The sequence below is a fragment of the Anabrus simplex genome, chromosome 5 (genome assembly GCF_040414725.1).
Source record: "Anabrus simplex isolate iqAnaSimp1 chromosome 5, ASM4041472v1, whole genome shotgun sequence".
NCBI classification, from domain to species: Eukaryota; Metazoa; Arthropoda; class Insecta; order Orthoptera; family Tettigoniidae; genus Anabrus; species Anabrus simplex.
Window position 1 is genome coordinate 444,156,084 of NC_090269.1, and position 17,475 is coordinate 444,173,558.

Genomic DNA, 17,475 nt, shown 5'->3' on the forward strand with positions numbered 1-17,475 from the left:
ATTAGAGTTCCCACTGCCAAGAAAACATAACGACAAAACCCCATCAGAGGTGATTGATGAGTAACATCCTGCTAAACACCATATAATCCCGAATACCACCCACCACCGAAAAAGACCCGCACCTTATATTTGAGACGCCAAAATACGGAGAAAATCAACAATCAAATAACTTACATACCTATTTAATTTTCTTCAAATATACCACAAGTATAAATTCAAACAGCTTACAATTAATAAAATCATCACAAAAGTTGTAAATAAAATCCGTTCGATACTCAGAACATTCACAATTCACCGTTGTTATCTTAAGTTTCACCATAGGGACTTTCATCGCTGGCATCTTTCCACAAATATTCATCCTAGATTCCGTCCAGTGAATTTGAAATTCCACATTTCTTAAAGTTTTTGGACACTAGATCGTTGGGAATGCACACCCATGCGGTCTTCATCCAGCTGCATATTAGTCCCATTTCAGGCCTATTCACTCGTCCAGTTGGTGTTAACGCGTGATCAAAATCAGATATCCAATCGGTGTACAACTGTTTCATTGCAGTTTTGAAAGGCTGGTTCACGCACACATCTAATGGCTGTAGAATAGAAGTGAGTCCACCGGGAATTATTGCAAGATCGGTTTTTCCTTTCCTCATTATATCTTTTACGGCGTCAGTTGTATGTCCTCGTTAACTGTCCAACACAAGCATATATATCGTTTTTGAAACAAAGCTCCTGGGCAACGCTGCCAAACGCACTTCACTTAGTCCCCAACTAATGTTTCGCGTTTACATGGCATTGTAACCGTACTGAGAAAAAGTCGATCCTGTTTTCTAAAACGCAACTAAAACACAATAAGACCTGAATGCCCATTTACATGTGATATATTGAGTACGGTAACCGTATTCAAATCTACTTCAATACTCCATGTAAACGTAGTAAATATTTATGAGAAAGAATGGCTTGAATACGACACACACCCAAGATTTTGGGGGAAAAGTGCGGGTGGTGTTCGGGATTAATATAAAGTGGGGACTATCACATAATGTCTAATCACTTGCTGCTCCTACTCATTGTGCAATACAAAATCGTAGTGGTCTGGGCGACATTCTTTTAAAATTATATTAATTTTATCTTTAAAATTACCAAACCAATGACCAAAACTACAGCCTATGTCCCAGCCCTAATAAATAAAACCAGCATTTGGTGCAGGCTATAAGGAAAATAAAACACCTGAAGTCATGATACTGCAAACAAAGAACAGCAGCAGGGAATTCTTAAATCTGCAAGAATACACAGACCAAGCTCGATAGCTGCAGTCGCTTAAGTGCGGCCAGTATCCAGTATTCGGGAGATAGTAGGTTCGAACCCCACTGTCGGCAGCCCTGAAGATGGTTTTCTGTGGTTTCCCATTTTCACTCCAGGCAAATGCTGGGGCTGTACCTTAATTAAGGCCATGGCTGCTTCCTTCCCACTCCTAGCCCTTCCCTATCCCATCATGACCATAAGACCTATCTGTGTCGGTGCGACGTAAAGCAACTAGCAAAAAAAAAAAAAAAAAAAAAGAATACACTGAAGATCTTCACAAGAATTTTGATGATCAGGTCACAAGACTTTGGGTAGATATTTCCAAGAGGTGATCCAAGACCTCATCAATATCCCTACTGTTACCTCAGGAAGTTTCTCACACCACCATATTCTCAAAATCTTTGTCACTGGACAACATCTATTGATGACAGTCCAGGTTTTACAGACGGGGGTATTGAAAAGAAAAAAATAGTAAGGGCTATTTCAGAACAAATTGTAGATACTTTGTTGTGTATGAAATGGCTATTAAGAGGGGGTTGGTGTGGGACAATATGCAGTTTTGTGGCTATGTTGAATTACATCAGGGATATTTAGACACTGAGGAATATGAAGTGACCAAGGAGGCCTTTGGCTTTCTGGTGGCAGCACTGAATAGGAGCTGGAAAATACCAGTGAGACGAGTGCCCAAAGAAGTTAAGTGAAATTTTGTGAAAATTATTTGAGAAAACTGCTTGAGGCAGCTACAAAACTCATATATAGTCAACAGTCGTAATTGGATTGGGAATAATCACTTTTGGAATGAAGTTTGTCAGACTGAACTCCCACTGTTTTTTCCCCATCCAGCAGACTCTGGGCAGAAGGTGCTTGCTTTCCTTGATGCTGCCCACATTATAAAACTTGCAAGGTATTAGCTAGCTGAAAATCAGGCTGTCAGAGATGATACTGCTCTAGACCAAAAAAATGTAACTGAGAAGAAATATCTGAAGAAAACTGTAAATTTACAGGAAGTGTATGGCCTGCACACTGGTAATAGATTAAGGAGAAAATTTCAGAATGTGTGAGACAGAAGATGAACACTTTCTTAGCTCCGTAAACCTTCAGTAATTCTGTGGCTAATGAACTAAAATTTTTCAGAGATCTGAGTCCTGAATTTTTTTCTGATCGTGAAAGTACCATTCAGCTGCTAAATATAGGATTTGGTTTAATAAATTCATGCCATCCTATGGTAAGCAAGCCAAGGTCGAGAACAGGTATTCCAACAAGGCCAAAATCTGACTTGATATTATAAAATGCATAAGTAATCTTAAAAATATTAGGTTAACAGAGTCCTTGCTCCTCTGTAACTCTAAGAAAAATCTGCAAAGAATGATCATTCTTGATCTGTTGAGTGTGCAAGGTCTTGTAGAAACGTATGTCTGGTGAGATGATTCGGTAATAAAATACCTCCTCACATGCAGATTAAGCCAGGATCACCTGGAATTCTTCTTCTCATTTGTGAGGAACAGAGCGGGAAATAAAATGCTGCACAATTCAAAGCTGGATACAGGAAGTGTCTCAATGGTCAGATCAACCCAGCTTGTAATTCTAATATGATCTCTGAAAGACACTGTTTTGTTGAATCCTGATCTTGTACAGACAATTCCACAAGAAATTAACTTTACCAGATTTGGTAATGATTATGTCACCAATTTCTTTGTACAGTGAATACATTGATTGTATTGCAGGCAGTGTGGTAAAATGTATCACTAAATCAATTAAATGTGAGCAGAATTTGTGCCATTTGCAGTGCACGAGCACTGTGGATAGGTGTAGTGTAATATAATACATCTTTCTCTACTTTGGACTACACTTGCTGTTAGGCCTTCCTCCTCCTCTCCTCTCACCACATGTTCCAGGAACTCCTTGAATTTATCAATTTTTTTTTTGCTAGGGGCTTTACGTCACACTGACACAGATAGGTCTTATGGTGACGATGGGATAGAAAAGGCCTAGGAGTTGGAAGGAAGCAGCCGTGGCCTTAATTAAGGGACAGCCCCAGCATTTGCCTGGTGTGAAAATGGGAAACCACGGAAAACCATTTTCAGGGCTGCCAATAGTGGGATTCGAACCTACTATCTCCCGGATGCAAGCTCACAGCCGCGCGCCTCTACGCGCACAGCCAACTCGCCCGGTTTTATCGATTTTAGCTCAAAACATATCTCTATGGAAGATTCCTTCTGGACTGATATCAAATTCCTTCATGTCTTTTCTTGTTTCTTCTGCCCCTTTAGTATTGCATTCAATTTGATGATGTAGTTGAACATTTTCTTTCTTAGTTGACTCTCGTTCATTCTTGTAAGGTGTCGATAAAACTTCAGTCTCCCCTTATGTATGGTGTCTGTAATCTTCCCTGTCTCTCTGTATAGGTCTTCATTTCTCCTATTCCTCCCTGTACAACTTTCTTTCTTTGGGTCCTGAGATCTTATTATTATTATTCTAAACGGCTAAATTTAGATGAGATGGAACATTACTTGATGCTTGTTCTAACAGCAAGACACTTTCTTAAAGGGGCTGCTTATCACCATTACAGAAGTGATCTCAGGTGAACCAAGACACAAACAGGATACTAGCATTCTGGTATGTCATTTAATAAAGGCAAAGTATTTTATTGCATAAAGAATGAAGTTATCTTCCATATCACTTCAGGGCACGCTGCCAATAGTGGCACACACAGACCATGCTAATGCAAAATTGTTATCTATGAGCACATTAAGTAATGTCCTGTTAAGGGACACATACATACATAGATGCATACAAAAATACATTGTCATTATAGGCTGTTATGCTTTCATTGCTTAGTCTGTAAGCCTTTGTGAATTTAGTAATTGCCACCATAATACACTATTTCTAACCAGTTCTATGGCCTTGTTTAGTTCTATATCTCTTATCTATAAATTGTTAGAAACTGAGTCTAACCATCTCCTCTTACCCTCCATAACAGAGTCCATTATACTACCAGGTAACCTATCCTCATCTATTTGCCTCACATGACCCCATCACCAAAGCAGTGCCATGTGTCGAGTTCAAACCTAATGTAGCCTTTATTTGATATAGATGTTGATTCTCACAGGGAACCTGAAATATCTGTCCTGAATAATGTCTGGTATAGCCTTTAGTTCCCCATTCTAAGTATCCTCCTGCAACTCTTCCCACATGTTTGTACCAGCAATCATTTTCACTAATTTCATGTCTGTTACTTCTAACTTATGAATAAGATATACTGAGTCCATGCAGCTTTCACTCCCATAGAGCAAAGTTGGCCTGAAAATAGACTAACGTAAAGAGTTTCTTCCACGAGCTGACTTCCTTCTTTCAAAATACTGTTGATTGCAACTGGAAGTTCATTGCATTATCTTTACTGCACCTTGATCCAAGTTCACTTACAGTACTACCAACCTGGAAAAGCACACATCCTAAATATTTGAAATTATCTACATGTTCCAACTTTGCATCCCCAATCCGACATTGAATTCTCTTGGATTCCCTTCTACTCACATCAATTTAGTCTTCGAAAGGCTAACATTCATAGCATACTCATTGCACCTACTTTAAAGTTCCATGATATTAGACTGCAGGCCTTTAGCACAATCTGCCATTAAGGCAAAGTTGTCAGCACAGGCCAGACTGCTTACTACGATTCCACCTCACTGAATTCTCTCCCTGGCACTTCATACCTTTCAGCAGATGAACCATGTAAACTATGAACAGCAAAGTTGAAAGATTACAGCCTTGTCTCACCTCAGTAAGTACGCTGAACCAAGAACACTTTCAACAATCAATTCTTATTGCAGGCCAATTGCCAACATAAAGACCTTGGTTCGCTTTTAATAATCTACCATTAATCTTACAATTAGCTGCCTCCATGGATCAGTGGTAGAGTGTCAGCCTCCAGATCCCAACATAGCGGGTTCAAACCCGGCAGAGGTAGTCGGAATTTTAAAGGGCAGAGAAAAGTCCATTTGACACATGATGCCTGCATGTAAAAGATCTCTGGTAACACATTTGGTGTTTACCCAACAGAATTCATTAAATCACAGCCATAGAGACCAAAGAGAATTTCAATTTACTCAGTCTGCCACCTAGTAGGCCTAGAGTAAAATGGAATGTTGAAATTGACGAGCAGACAGACAGCTTTACGAGGGTGAAAATGGAGTGTATCCTCCTAATTCAATACCTCATATATTCCATCATTAGACGGAGTAAACAAATTCAAACATGTTTCGGCTCATTTGAGCCATCTTCAGTCCAAAATGAGGGGGGTTGAAATAATTTACTTAACACAACTTAAAACATGCCCAAAAAAAGGTAACAAATGAAAAAACAAAAGAGAGCCTAGACGGAAACAAAATTAGCACAAATATAAAATATTTACATCATTATGTGGAGCAAAAAAACAACTCACTGTGACAAAATTCAGTGAAACAGGTGTTAAAGCAAAAATAATAATTGAAACTAAAAACAGCTTTAACCTAAGAAGAAAAGAAATGAAAACAAATGATACATGGAAATGAACAATAGGTGCACATGGTGAGGTTGCGGACCTCATAGTTTACACAATATTGTTTTTGTAACAATAACAAAAACAGGTTGAAATCACTGTCGAAAATTCAGGCAGAAAATCTGTCCTTTGTAGAAACCCATCAACATCAAATTGGCTAGGAGTGGAGTGGGAGCGGAAAAAATTGAGAAACCAAACCTGATATAATGTGCAAGCAAAAAGCCTGTAGCAAGGAAAAAACATCAATGCTTTTTAAAACTTTAGAAACAGCAGCATTCTCAATATCTTCTCAATCTAGCGGTCCCTTTCTCGAATTATAATTTCATAATGTTGGCTGGTTGGTTTGCCTCATTAAAATGGGTCGGAAGGGCCGTGACATAAAATTGAGAAGCTGTGTTAGGGAGATGACGGATGTGTGGTAAACTGTGAGTGACCTAGTGGAAACCGAAAATGAAGTTCCAATGGTGTTTAGTAGAAGGGTGTCCTCTCGAATGGCCTGGCCTTCTCAAAGTAACAGTCATGTTACTTTTGAGGCCATATGATTATAAGAACAATCTTACACTTGAACCACGTGCATAAGCAGAAATTTAATAGGAAGGAGAAGAAGAATGAGTGCCCCAGCATGGGGAACATCTTTTTGCTTGGTAGTATGTCATATGGCTTTTCTAGATCTATGAAGCATAAGTATAACTGTCTATTCCTCCTGTAGCTTTATTTAATTACCTGAAGCATCGATACAACCCTCCCCACCAAATTCCATTTCATTTGCCAAGTTGTTTCCAAGGAGCATGTTCATAATTTCAATGTACCAACAAGTTGGGACTCCATCTTACCGATGAATAGAAGTTGTAATGCTACCTGGATGAGTAACCCTCAGGACGCTGGACCAGTCTGAGTACTGAGGACGACCTGGTGGTCTTTACGTAATCGTTCTCAGTTGCATAACTTTTTGTATTGTGGGAGCATATTTAAGGCATTCTTAAAAAAAACCTACTGGGTACTTACAATTGTAAGAACACTACTTTCAAAAATTATTCCAACTGCTCTCTCCAGGAGTGCCGTCACCATTGCGAACAAGCTGTGACCTTCCTGAGCAAGCCATAGGTTGATCAACTAGAAGAGTAAAAAGAATCATCATCCCCCTCCCACAGATCCCTCTTAACTTTGTTCTTCGGTGGCTTCCAAAACTGCTGGATATTCTGTTTGTCTTTCATGAGAATAAATCACACAACCTCAACAGAATTGTTCTGAGTTAGGTTAATGTAGCTCTGACCTTGGAGATGGCTGTATATCTTCCACCTGCCGGTGCAAACTTTCAAATCATGAAGTAAACAAATTCATAAAAAAATTATTGATATAAAAACAGGAGAAAATAAACTGAGTGGAAATAGAGGGAATACAACATGAGACAATGCTCAAAAACAACTAAAAACTTGAAAAAATCAAATTAAAAATTTCCCTCCATGACGACACAGGCCCATTGTATAATGAATTGGAGAAACCAGTTATAGAAATTCACCGTCAACAACATAAAATTTAGTCAAGCAAAAATCAATAATTAGAAAACTCCCCCATACACACACCAATACAAACCGCAGCCAGTGAGAAAATTAGCAGTACATCTGTTGCTGCCAAAGAAGATATTATAGAATGATCAATAATGTAATAGTGGATTCAGTCCTCCTGACTCATGATTTCAGGCAAAAAGGGCGAGACCAGTTAAAATTTTTGTAATGCCACTGTCAGTAGTTTTACCAAATGAAGAACATGAAGTCCATGATATTGAATGGATCCCAAATCAGCACTTAGTTTCAGGTAATGATACCTCAAAGTCACTGGGAATCTTACCAGGGTCCTGCAGGACGAGGGCACTCATTCTCTAAAGCATACGACCTGTTCAGTTAATAACTAGTGTTAGGTAATTCTGCAGTGATCTCAAAACTATCCATGAGGAAATATCATTAATACAAGGTTCTAATGTCAAAAACTACCCTCCATTTCCAATAACAATGAATGACATCAAGCATGCCATCACCACACATCTTATGACCACTTAGTTTTACAACACACAGCATACCTACCTGACTACCACCTAGATGTGTCATGTAATGAAGCATCTGACAAATTAGCTTTAAAAATTTGGAGAGTTTATGCCCCTTATTACGGAACAAACATTATTCCATATGAAATATTTCATAACTTATACATCTGAAACTCTTTTGGAATACTAATAAAATTCTGATCACTATAAAGTAATCAGGAATGATACTTACAAAGGATATACTTGCTGTGCCGTCAAGCCAGATAGGTTCCTCCTTGATCTCTATTTTCTGGTCCATTTTATGCAGCAACAGATGTCCTTATATGAAAATGAGCCTAAAATTACTTTCACTGACTTTACTGAAAAAAAAAGTACAGAAAATATATTATTATTAGGTTCATCATTTATAGACCAACCAAGTACGGTAACCAAGCAGGTGAGTAGTTCCCCATTATTGTCAACATTTTTATCACAGCCACAAAGCTCGTCTTCCACAGAAATCAAATCACAGGGTCAAGGCTTTAATTCCATACATCCCACATTCACTGGCTGGGACAGAACCATGGGCACCTTGGTGAGAAGACAGTATCAATGCCACTACACTCTCCGTGGCCCACCTAGGTCTGTAGACTAGTATGATACAGATCTCCATGTCCCCATATCCTGCACTACCCTGCAGGATTTTTGGACTAGTTTAATACACATCTCCACTATGCACTATCCTGTGCTTGACTACCCATTTCTACAGTACCCACTATTAGATCCTCCATCTATTCACATCTGTACCATTTCCTGACTGATACCAAATTCCTACTTTACATACTCTGACCTTACACATATTTCTGATACAGGGTTGAAGTTGATGATGTTATGCCTCAGCTGGTGTCATGCGGAGATGCAAGGAACTCCACTCAAGGGACATGCAAGTTCGACGAGTTTGGTCACAGTATCTCACCGTTTAGACTTTCGAGATCTGACTGTCGTACAAGAATGCATATTCAACAATTACTTAAAACTATACCATACCATGATACCAAACTAAGCCTATGAATGAGAATTTGGAGAATAATTTTTTATCTTGGAAGGATATTCCTTTTAATGAATATCATCTCATGAAACACAATTACAAATTAATTGAAACAGTAACATAAATGGATGTCTAGTTGAAATTGAACATAATGATTAATTATAAATATCCAAAGTCCCTAACTTTTGTTCGTTATAATATATGTCACAATAGCAAACTTTCGTAGTATAATTTAAACATGTTGGCTCCGTTATTAACCTTAAATTATAAGAAATAAAAGAAGCCAACATGCAAGTTGCTGAAGGCTTAATTTATGTTACAAATCCATTATTCACATAATTTATTTTCTGATTAATAAAATGAAATTAGAGAAATCTTGTTCTTTGGCACTCATTCGTTGACCCCAAAAATTAATGTTTTTCAGTATTCCGTTATCTTTTAAAATCACTAGGTACCTAATTCAGTGAAATCTAATAAAACAATTTGGATGCTCCAATGACATGTTCACAACGTTGTCGCTTACACCAACGTATGATCAAGAAATAGGACTACGTTATGATCCCTCTCAAATTACTAAGGTTACGTAAGACATTTGAAAACAGCCTCCTTTGAAATTCTGCAATAGCTGCATCTAGACAACAAGTTCCTGAAAATAAGGTCAACACTAATAATTATAATTCAAAAACCTCTGGTAGTCTCCATGAAAAATCCTGAAAATCTACATTCAATGCTAATTACCAACTCTGTGGTCTACCCGAAGAATATCATTTAGTAGGAAATCAAGCTACACACTGCTCAAAATAATATCTATTATCGGCACACTTTTTCTGAATAGATTTACACCCTAGTGTTGTCTTGTCTTGTCTTGATCGTATAATTTAATGGGCTTCGCTTGGGAGCGGTATACCCAGCCACCCTAGTGTTGAATCGGTGGACCTCAGCAATCTTCGAGATTCGTACTGGCAACCTTTAAAGCACAAACTATGAATCGCTTATGCATCGCTGTGCGATGTCTGGCGTACACTTTACGTATTAGTACTGTTGTTGTTTACACAGCAAAGCCAAACTCTATAATTCATGCTAGGAGCAAGATTTGCATCGAGAAAAGTTACATAATGTTATATAATGTGTGTGTAACACAGTTGTTGGCTTAAGATAATAACGGTTTAGAAACGTCATATTGATCGATCATATTCTCGATTTAATTCATATTTAATTTTCATTCAGTTGGCAGCACTACCGGAACCGGGAGAGTTCCCTCATTCCTCCTTACCCTGTACACAAATCAACCAGAAAAAAAAGTGTGCCGATAACACACATATCATCTCCGATATGATCCACATCTACATGGTATCATTTATTATCGAAGATTCTATTTCATCCCTTCACATCTGCGCGTAATTTACTTACACTAGGTTATCACATATTTGACGACTATCAGTTAAGCAACTTCAGTATTCTTCGAGAAGATTATAAAAAAAATTATATTCATGCCTAAGTACTCATCACTCATTACCACCATGAAATTCATACGCATGACGAACATCAATCCTTACCTCCTTAACATATCACCCAGACTTTTCGAAGAGTGCATCGTATCATTTAATGCATAACCCCGATGAATTATTCTCCAACAAACAACACATTAATAATTAACTTTATTTCGACGATCATATTCCAAACCTGTCACATGCACGTCGTGCTCAATAAATTCTTAATTCACCTTCCAAATACTCAAGCACATTATTTCTCGAAAACTACCTCATCCTCGCATACCGATAAAATCAATATTAATGCGAAACCGGTAATACTATCATCTTACTCGCAAAAGCTACGCTTATGACGTGAAAATATGATCTTAGATGACTCCAATTTACACACATGTTAATCATCTTATGAACACCTTCAAATAAAACATATCTGCGCAATAAATTACACACTGAGGTTCATTTACGACAATATTACAGTATGTTAATAGCGATCATGCCTAAAAATGTCCTGCGTAATGACTACGGTTGATCGCTTGGATTCAAAATATAGCACACGCCAGATTATAATTTTTCATGGATTATTCATGATGATCACAACATTCCCTGTCCATTATGAAATAACGATCGACGACCATACGGTATCATTCAAGTTGTTTACCTATACATGTCACATTCTGACACCAAAAATTGATTTGATGAAGACGACACATATATCCAGCCCCTATGCCAGCGAAATTAACCAATTAAGGTTAAAATTTCCGACCCTGCCCGGAACTGAACCCGGGACCCCTGTGACCAAAGGCCATTTAGCCATGGATCCATTGTCATAAACCTGTAGGACTAGATCAAATCTGACCTGAAATGGTGAAATATAGTAGGAAGCCAGAGATTAAATGACTTCATAGAGTTATAACATTAGCATGGAGTGTTAATAATTTACCTTCTGATTGGACAAAAGCAGTAATTGTGCCTATTTATAAGTAAGAGGAAAGGCATCTAACTAATCAGTAAACCAGGCCATGTCTTCACTGGCATTTTGGAACGAAAGGTGCGATCAGTAATAAAGGGTATGTTGGATGAGAACCAGTTTGGTTACAGACTACAGAGACGCTTTCAGGATCAGATTTTAATTGTGTGTTGGTATGAGAAATGCCACGAGAACACTAAATGGGCAGTAATATTTACGTTTTGTAAGAACGCAAGTAACAGAAAACCATTGGAAAACATTTTCAGCGTACTGGGAAACTATGTGATTAAGAGCAGATTATTAAAAGCAATCAAAGGTATTTACTGCACGTTGACAGTTGCGCTGTAATGAGAATCGATGGTCAAACAAAATCCTGGTTGAAGGTACTTGCAGGGGTAAGACAAAGCTGTAATCATCAGCTGTATTGACTTGCGATTACAAGGAAAGGATGAACTATAATGGTCCACCTATTCAATACATTCTTATTGTGGAAATATTACATTACATATGTCCTAATGGAAACATTTCTTTGAACGTCTTAGCTACTCTATCTGTGCATTAAACTGTAAGGTGACCTCTCAAAACAAAGTGAATAGCGGTGCGTCCGTGTGTCCTTGTGAGGTACACAGACTACTGTGTCTTGTCTTGTCTTGTCTACATTATTTAATGCGCTTCGCTTGAGAGCGGTATACCCAGCCACGTAACCGAACAAAGAAACCAAAGTATGGAAGAGGTGGACAAATAAAGTCAAAAGTGGAAAAAAGGTGGGAAATTAAGGAATGAAACAACACGACTACACAGGAAAAACACAAGGACACAAGGGGACTAATCTTCACGCCAAAGCGAGCGATACTTGGCGACTTTCTACTAATCACAAACAGATCGGGTCAACACCGAGGGGAGAAAGAAAGGTATCGAAACTACTAGACCGGGTGGGAGATAGAAAAGAAATGGATAAGGTAACTACGGTTAGATATCGAGAATCGAACACGTCTATATTGGGGTACCGCGAAATTGGGAATGAATAGGATATGAGGTAGATATACAACCATTATCAGAGGGAATACGTGTTATTTGGTTACATTACTACCGGCATTCCTGGTAGACCTATGCTGTGAAGCAATAGAAGATTCGAGGTTGCGTAAAAGAGCCACAACTTCCTCCTGTAGAGTAAGAAGCCTTTTTGACCATGTGGCATCGTGCTCAGCTGCCTTAGCACACGCCCCAAGTTTATCGGAAATAGCTGGAATTAATTTCGAAACTGGGTTCGAAGCCGGGATGTTTCTGGCTTTACGGTCGCAGGCGACACAGCCTGCTGGGAAGGAAAGGGAGTGTTCGTCCCGGATACAGAGGCAGTGGGAGATATGGCAGTCGTAGCCGAGGGAGGTATTTTGAGGAGTTCACGATAGCCCTGGACATCATACCCTGGTGACCTATCCGGACTCGGAGTGGGGGATGAGACAACCGCCGTAAATTTACGTTTTCTGGGCTGCTGATTCTGTAGAACCGGCGCAGATTTCTGGAGTGGAGGAAATTGTTGTAGGGTCAAAAGGGGGGCTGAATCTATTGGACACTGGGGTAAAAAAGGACTCGGAGGATAAAGGAGAAACTTCCAAAGCCTGCTGTTTTTTCATAGCCTGTTGTCGTTTATGTTCTGGGCATTGTAGAGATCCCACGGAATGCTCCCCGGAACAATTGAGACAAAGTCTGGTAGGATTCTTACATACTGTAGTTTCATGATCTTGTGCGCAATTGGCACATCGAGGGAGTTGAGCCCTACAGTTTTTTCTGGTATGGCCATATCGTTGGCATCGCCGACAGATAGTCGGTTGAAAGACAAATGGGTCGACCTGGGTACGAACCCGATAAATGGAGACGAAGGCAGGTAAAGTCTGGCTACGAAATGTGAGTTTAATGGTGCCAGTTGGAATATAACTGACCCGGCCATCCTGAACGGAGCGGCGGTTCATTCTCTGAGCTCCAACGATAGGGGCGGTCGATTCAGCAACCTGACAAATTTCCTCTACGGACAAATCTTTATCAACCCCTCGAATAACTCCGATCTTATAGAGTGACGCGGAAGGAATAAACGCTTTAAGAAGTTTTTCCTTTAAGATAGGATTGGTGAGAAAGTTATTAGCTTTTGTGCTTGTCTGAAACTCAATTTGAATCCTATGGCGACCTCGCCGAGCAATTTGAGTAACACCTGAAAATTTACGGTCATAAAAAAGTTTTCCCAAAGCCATGGGATGTATACTGCCCAATTTCTTACTTACATCAATGGCCTCCACAAATACTAGATAGGGGCCATTATGGGTATCATCGTATGTCTGCGTTTCAGGTTTAAGAGCATACACATCAACCTTAGTAGAGGAAGCACGGTTACGATCCGATGGGGTTGGGTCATTTAACACAAGTGTATTTTCCATAGAGTACTCACGAATATCAACTTCTACAGACTCCTCCTCCATACTCTGTCCCCCACTCGACTCCGCCATGATGTGGGGAGTGAGTTAGAATTTAAGACATATAATACAAAACCTCGTACCGCTCCCAAGGAAGCTAAGTAGGACGAAATACTGAACACCCGAACCTACTGGCACCACACTGAGTAATATACTAGCACAGAGAGTCACACGTCCACTCTTCAACGTGCACCACCGGCAACTGTACACAGACTACTGCACGTTGTACGTCAACCAGCACATCCAATGAGGTTCAAGGCGCAAGGGCCGCCACTTTGGTCCTGGAAGGATGGACTTATCGTCGTGTTGCTGTGGATCTCAATGTCTCTCAATTAGTTATTCACCGCTTGTGGAATCGCTACACTGAGACAGTCCAGTTCACAAGGGGAATTGGACAAGGTCATGGACGCATGATAACCCCACAGGATGACCGATATTTGACCGTCTGTGCATTACGGTGTCCTTCAGCAACTGCCAGAGAACGGCAACAGAACCTCAGGAGGGTCCCTGGAGTCATGGTGTCTGACCAGACAGTAAAGAAGAGGTTACGACCCAGACGTCCTGTTCGAGTGCCCCGCTTAACGCAGCAACATCGCACGACTCGTCATCTGTTTGCCCTTACCCACGTCAAATGGCAACTGTGTTGTTCACAGACAAGTCCAGATTTTGCCTGACACAGCGTGATAGATATCAATATGTATGGAGATGCCGTGGTGAGCAGTACAAGCCAAATGTTGTCCAGGAAGGTGACCAAAACGGACAAGAGGAAGCTATATGTTATATGGAAAATATTTATAGACAGACAATTTCTTGAACTCGCACAAGAAACCTTGTAAATTTTTATAGTCTTAAATTTGAATCCAGCTACATGAATGTGGATCATGTACCATTGGAGTGTTTGTATTGCATTATCAGACACCATGACTCCAGGGACCCTCCTGAGGTCTTGTCGCCGTTCTCTGGCAGTTGCTGAGGGACACCGTAATGCACAGATGGTCAGATATCGGTCATCCTGTGGGGTTGTCATGCGTCCATGACCTTGTGTCGGGTGGCATCAGTATTGATGGCTGTACGGATCTATGCAAGTGACTAATCTCATGTTTTAATCCGTATCGAAATCTGTTATTTGCAATAACAAAGTTTTATTATAATAGACCTCTTCAATGCATTATAATGTCGTCACATTTAAAGTATCTTCATTTAAAAACTTTGTTATTGCGTACGGATCTTACCGTCGTCCGAGGTAATCTTACCGCTGCGGGGTACATCGAACAGATACTGTTACAGCATGTGTTGGTTGCTGCATACGGTGTCAGCCCTGAATTCGTACTCATGCACAACAATGCCAAGGCTCATGTAGCGCGCATTACCAGAGCTGTCTTGCGAGAACTGGACATTCAAGAGATAGAGTGGCCAGCAGTGGGTCCTGATCTTAATCCCATCGAGCGTGTGCTGGACAGGCTTGACAGAAGTGTTTGTGGGCGTCCTGTTCCACCACAGATTCTCCAAGGCCTTGAAAAGGCTCTCGTTGAAGAATGGGACCTGACACCGCAACGTGACCTCCGTCGACTTATACGGAGCAAGCCACATAGCTGCCAAGATGTCATAAATGCTCGTGGAGGACATACTGAACCCGAGTGACAGAGGCCCGTAGTCAGTCATGATTTGATTGATAAAATAATATATGGCACATTTATTGAAATACAGAAGTGTAGTTGAAAATATTTCATCTGTGTAATGTCGAAATATGAGCGAGGAAGGACGACAGACTGGAGCCTGACGGATTAGCTCGACACAACAACATTTAGCTACTTCACAGCAGGGGATCTCATTAGTTGGCGAACAAGGAAATACAAGTCCACAAATAAGTCTTGGTCAGAAAGAGAAAGGGATAGGTGACACAAAGGAAGCTCGCAACATGAGTAATGCGCTGGGATATTTTTGGCAGGACGGAGATCCCGTGACGTCATGGAAAGCTACAGCGGTTGCGAGGACATTCGCTAGCCTAGGTTCGGGCAGGTGGAGATTTAAATCACGTGACCGCGTGCCGGCCAATCGTAAAAATTTGAGGGAAGACTCAGGGATACCATCTTAAGGAATGATGGATGAGATATTCTCGTAACTTCAAAAGTAATCAGTAATAAATTATTGTGAGTACACGGATCGATGTAATGAATTTATTAGATGTCACGCATGGAAAAATAATCAATAATTATTGGCAAATTAAATAAACTGAAGGCTGGATTTCTTGGAAACCAGACAGCTTGAATGTCATTGGCTGGACGAAGACCACGTTGTAAGGGACGCTTCCGAAGGCGCGAAATGTGAGGAGCTAAATCCACCCGTATCTCCTAAATCTGTGATCGTTAGGAGTTCATATTTAATCCAGCAAATATGCTAGCGGAGTGGATTAATTTGATAAAAATATTAATGTCCAATTCGGAGTGCAAGTACCAATATTAAAAATCCACCCCCTCCCTAAGGGGTATGACGTCAATGAATTCGCGAGGGAAAGCTTCATCCATATATACGGGACAAGGGATCCTCGCCAACACACTTGAAAATGAATCTCTGGAGTTGAACCGTCGGTCGCAGCTAACTTAGAATTCTACGGGCGTACAGTAACTCAACATTTAATGGCGCGAGCATCCGCCAGTGTTTAGAAAATGTGATCGCGCTCAAGCAACATGAACTGGAAATAGTTAACGTAGGACAGTGCTTGTCAGTTATAAATATCAGTGAAGTAAATTAATTGCACTGTAAGAGAGTAATATAAATTGCACCGCAATAAGTACGTAAATAACAGACTGTGTGACGAACAGTACTTTAAGGGAATAATAGCCTGTACTTTGCAATATCGAACCGCTATCATGAACACTTCAAGAAGGCCGTATGAAACGGGCGTATCGCGTCGGACGACATAAATCGCGACGGGCGTAAAATTTGACACCTCGTCGTACGTGTCCAGGTCCATTGTGCGGTAATTGGACGAAGATTAAAATAGTGTAAAATATTAAATTTTTGGGTCTAGGATATTAATTTGTTGTATAAAAGTTAAAGTGTTCAGTGTTAACGTTGTCAATGGTGAAGTTTTGTGATAATTAAGGTATTAGTGTAAAATGGTAATGTGCCAGGAAATCTTTTGTGGAACTACGCCATCAAGAATGGAGGAGTAAAATGCAGAGAGGGGCCGAAAGGAGCCTCTCATCTGCCAAGCTGTAATGGAATACCGAGAAACTAAGATGAGTACATAATGTAAATAATATTTGGGAAATGTTATCGTGATGGGAAAAATGGGAATAATTTGATTAGACTTGGTTACCTTCTGTAACAAGATGAGTCGCTTAACGACCCCATCCTAAATTTGTAGCACGGACAGTAGTAAATATAACAATGTAAATAATCGGGTCTTTTTATGTATTCAGTTTGTTGGAGATGTAAATTTTGTAGATATAGGGTAGTACGTTAAGTCATGCATGCATTCATAATTTCTTTGTAGTCAAGAATAATTTTCTTTACATTTGATTTTGGTTATTATAGTTAAATAGACCCGATATGTGTTTTTCTGTTTGTCATTTTAACGAGCGATGTAATGACATTGAAGGAAAGTCCAGCCTCGTCATACCAGTTGTGTTTTGTTGTTGATTAG

The 17,475-nt window shown here is 39.9% G+C and overlaps 1 protein-coding gene across 2 annotated transcripts in view; it reads right to left on the minus strand.

The window, feature by feature from the left end:
• The window catches only part of LOC136875085 (zinc finger protein 567), a 61,380-nt gene extending 49,958 nt beyond the window's left edge, over positions 1-11,422 (minus strand). Inside the window, exons 1-2 of one of the 2 annotated variants that reach the window (XM_067148818.2) lie at positions 11,335-11,422; positions 8,110-8,236 (exon numbers count right to left, since the gene is read on the minus strand). In XM_067148818.2, the coding sequence (XP_067004919.2) occupies positions 8,110-8,175 (66 nt within the window). In that variant the 5' untranslated portion in view covers positions 8,176-8,236; positions 11,335-11,422. Of the gene's footprint in view, positions 1-8,109; positions 8,237-10,460; positions 10,824-11,334 lie in introns of those variants that run through there. The other variant, XM_067148819.2, reaches the window with a different exon arrangement.
• Positions 11,423-17,475: the final 6,053 nt, after the last annotated feature.